This window comes from Schistosoma mansoni, assembly GCF_000237925.1.
Source record: "Schistosoma mansoni, WGS project CABG00000000 data, supercontig 0049, strain Puerto Rico, whole genome shotgun sequence".
Lineage (NCBI taxonomy): Eukaryota > Metazoa > Platyhelminthes > Trematoda > Strigeidida > Schistosomatidae > Schistosoma > Schistosoma mansoni.
This window is the reverse complement of record NW_017386028.1, coordinates 1,543,438-1,543,693: the sequence shown is the minus strand read 5'-3', so window position 1 is coordinate 1,543,693 and position 256 is coordinate 1,543,438. Positions and strand designations below refer to the sequence as shown.

At 29.3% G+C, this 256-nt stretch overlaps 1 protein-coding gene across 1 annotated transcript in view; it reads left to right on the top strand.

The window, feature by feature from the left end:
* Positions 1-19, top strand: part of Smp_149610 (hypothetical protein) — a gene marked incomplete at both ends in the record, with an annotated part of 38,506 nt that extends 38,487 nt beyond the window's left edge. The window contains one exon of the mRNA XM_018790626.1: positions 1-19. This exon is cut by the window's left edge and continues 1,499 nt beyond it. Within this exon, the coding sequence (XP_018646139.1) occupies positions 1-19 (19 nt within the window).
* Positions 20-256: the final 237 nt, after the last annotated feature.

Sequence of the window (256 nt, the reverse complement as noted above, 5' to 3'; positions counted from 1 at the left end):
ACCACCAAGGAAAACCTGATGGTCTAGCTCCAATTGACTCACGCTTTCAACTATGAAAACACTAAGATCTCCACAAAAAAAGTCTGAAAATAATCTTTAGTATTTTGATCCATTTATCAAATATCAAGTTCATGAGCTCAGTTCAACCATTTTGTTTTGTAAACAATGTATAGTAGGTTTTATTCAATATTGAAAACGAGAATTTGATTCTGTAAATGCAAAAACCTGAAAATTCAAATTAAATTATCAAATTAGT